The following is a 2,894-nucleotide window of genomic DNA, read 5'->3' as shown; positions in this document are numbered from 1 at the left end:
TATTCATATAATGCTGGATTTTATCTAGACAACAAAGTATTCTTATGCTCTTTAGTTATGGGAAACAATTCAGGGAAACAATTCTTTGATTGCCAGATTCATATCAAGAGACGTCAGCTTGCATCACTACTTTTGAATGTGTTCACCGTGTTGAAAACCTTAACTTGGATGTGCTTAAAGTTAGGAAGATCTTCAAACACACGCTCATCTGGAACTCTGCGGTCCAGAGGATAACCCTGTGGACGTTTATCGGGGTCCACGCCATTTGAACCGTAGTGATTGTTTTCGGTATTCTGTTGAAGATTGGGAAACTGCTGCGTCGGCATCACCATTAGTAACCGCTACCACAAGGTCGAACTCCAGACCTCTATCGTTGCCCTTGGGGAGAAGGAACCTGTTTGGCAGGCCTGTTGCACTCTCGAATTCGGAAAGGCCAGCGCCTCCTGCCTCGATCTTTGCAAACAGTGTATCTATGCTTGGGACATCCGGGACAGTTACCGAAGATTCCGAGCACTTGCGCTCAATCGAATTTTTTCCTTTCTTCACTGCAAAGCAAGGAAATAAGAATAATATCCCTTTGCATCGTCTTTATATGCTCATACTAAAGGCTTTAATTATACAGACGAATATTCTATTCGTTGATTATCGTTATAATTATAAAACACACCATCATTAGTATCTATCAGATCATGAAATAAACATGGTAAAAATCAAGAAGCAAATTGTTTAATACAAACAAACAAACAAAAAGAAAATACTTACATGATACCCAGAACTTATCCAACTCGATGGCATCCAGCGACCTTCGTCACATGTAAATTCGATTCCGTTGTTGTCTTATGAGGCCAGGCAAAGATACGAAACTGTAGCCAATTTATCAGAGTCTCCATTCTCTATGTCAATTTTAAAGTGAAATCTTTGTGGTTTAGACGTGGCACATATGTGCTGATCTCTACATCCGGGATTCCTTCAGCGTCATCAACTGCGTTGATAAGGCTGTATTCGAAATCTTCAAAGTAGGTCTCCAGTTCACCTTCAACGGATAGCTCCGAGATAGACACCCCTGAGAATTCCAAATCGGCCTTGGTGTATGGAGGTAGGCTGTCCTTGTGTTCTTTGAAAATGTTATCCATATACTTGTGAAGCCTGAAGAAGCTGGGATCACGGGTGGCAGTTTCGAAATGTTCCAGCACACCAGGGGGTAAATCGAACTTTCCATGAGGATCACCTTGACGACCTAGTACAATATGGGCAGTGTTATGTAAAGCTCCATAGTACTGCACATTGGGGCTGTACAGTGATGATTCGATAACATCCCCAAGAATGTCAATGCCTCTCTCATTACTGATGTCAATCTGTTTGCCGTGGCTATCAATTACATAGCCATGGGCAATGGCATCACGAATTCGGCTCTCGACGATGACCATATCTCGAATTCGAGCAACATCGTCCACATCTTCGAATCTAACATTGTCAGGACGAGCAGGGAACTGACCTCCATACTTGTAAGTGGTGTGGGGAGCAAAGCCGTCTACGATGGGCTTGTTCCACTGGAGTTCATTTTACTGGATTCAGATAATGGACAGACGTTCAGCATCAAAACGGACGGTAAGTTGATGATGAACCCAGAAGAAGTTCTCTCCCTTGCGATCTAGATGATGGCCGTACGCGTCATCCACCAGAAGGGAATTCCATATGCCAGGTAACGTGATGAGTATTCAAGCCGATATCTTCACCCAAATAAGCCACTCTCTGTTCAGGTTTCTCTTGGTTCCCGTAAAGGTGACTCGAATTTCCCGGGGGTCTGTTTCTTTTTGGCACGAAAAGCGCTTCAAAAATTCACTGGGGGGAAAGGGCGGGGTTTTCATAGAGTGGGGGGAGCCCCACGGTTCGCCAAAGGGAGTGGAGACGGCAACTACAAGGATAGAAAAAACTCCCCTTTCATTTTTTTTGCAAAAGTAGGCTGCTTTCCCGAAAAAGGGGCCCAGCCCTTTGGTGGAGAGGAGAAAAAAGCAGGAGTCCTCATTCACCCGTTTTGAAAAGGGAAAACCAGGTTTGCTCTAAGATTTGCCGTCATTAAGGTCCTTCAAAGTTTTTGCAGGGTTTTGCACCACCACACTTAGTACCAAAGTTTCCAGGGGGGTAAAAAGGAAATTTGGCAGTAGCCAGCAAGTCTCCGCCCCCCCCCTGAAGTCTCCTAGACTTGTGCGGAAAAAAAGAACATTTTTTTTGCTTCGAACATCTGAAAGGATAGGGTATTAAGAATTAAGGATTATAACTGAATCGCTGAAAAAGAGTGAAAGGTTTTAGCAGAAAAATTCATTTCCTTTTTTTTTCCTTTTTTAAAACTCGCTCGTAAATTTTAGACTACTTTTTCCCTCAAAATATAAGACAGTCCGGGGGAAATTTCTCTCAATATTTTAAATGGAAAAAAAAATAATAAAAAGTTAATAACGGGAAAAATTCTTAGCAAACGAAGTGATTAAAGTCCAACCACTGCATGACCACCGAAAGGCGCAGCAGCGACAAGCCCCAAAAACCACTAAAACCCCCCTGGTGATGATGGGGCCCACTGAATGTAATGCCGTCTATATATACCGAACTGCATGGGAAATTTTTCGGTCTTTCCAATAGTAAAGCAGCGCCCATCTTAGTAATCATCCTGCTATCACTAGAGCCAATATTTTTAGTCGACAGCGATACAAAAGCGAAAAATCCGATTACCATTCTTTAGCATCTTTGTTTATAAGAAGTACGTACTGACTAATATTTTTCTTTTCTTATCTCTATTCACCAGATCATTTCAACTTAGATATCTAAATCGGTCAATATGAAATCGAAAAAAAAGATAATATATAAACGTGAAACTGAGTCTTTTTCCCTCTTTCATAGTC

General features: G+C 42.1%; 1 protein-coding gene and 1 pseudogene across 2 annotated transcripts in view; one reads left to right on the top strand and one right to left on the bottom strand.

Moving 5' to 3' along the window:
* LOC119590493 overlaps positions 1-2,894 on the top strand; it is an 81,035-nt pseudogene that overhangs the window by 69,564 nt on the left and 8,577 nt on the right. The window lies entirely within an intron of this gene.
* Positions 320-1,588, bottom strand: LOC119590783 (hemocyanin A chain-like). Its single transcript, XM_037939494.1, has 2 exons — positions 763-1,588; positions 320-545 (listed from the first exon to the last, which is right to left on the bottom strand). Exon 1 carries the CDS (start codon positions 1,425-1,427, stop codon positions 894-896), a length of 534 nt encoding a protein of 177 aa, XP_037795422.1. The 5' UTR covers positions 1,428-1,588; the 3' UTR covers positions 320-545; positions 763-893.

Source organism: Penaeus monodon, chromosome 27 (assembly GCF_015228065.2).
Source record: "Penaeus monodon isolate SGIC_2016 chromosome 27, NSTDA_Pmon_1, whole genome shotgun sequence".
Lineage (NCBI taxonomy): Eukaryota > Metazoa > Arthropoda > Malacostraca > Decapoda > Penaeidae > Penaeus > Penaeus monodon.
This window is presented reverse-complemented; position numbering and strand designations above follow the sequence as displayed.

Excerpts from the sequence above, each read along its gene's own strand:
- LOC119590783 (XM_037939494.1), bottom strand. The coding sequence starts at position 1,427 with ATGGTCATCGTCGAGAGCCGAATTCGTGATGCCATTGCCCATGGCTAT.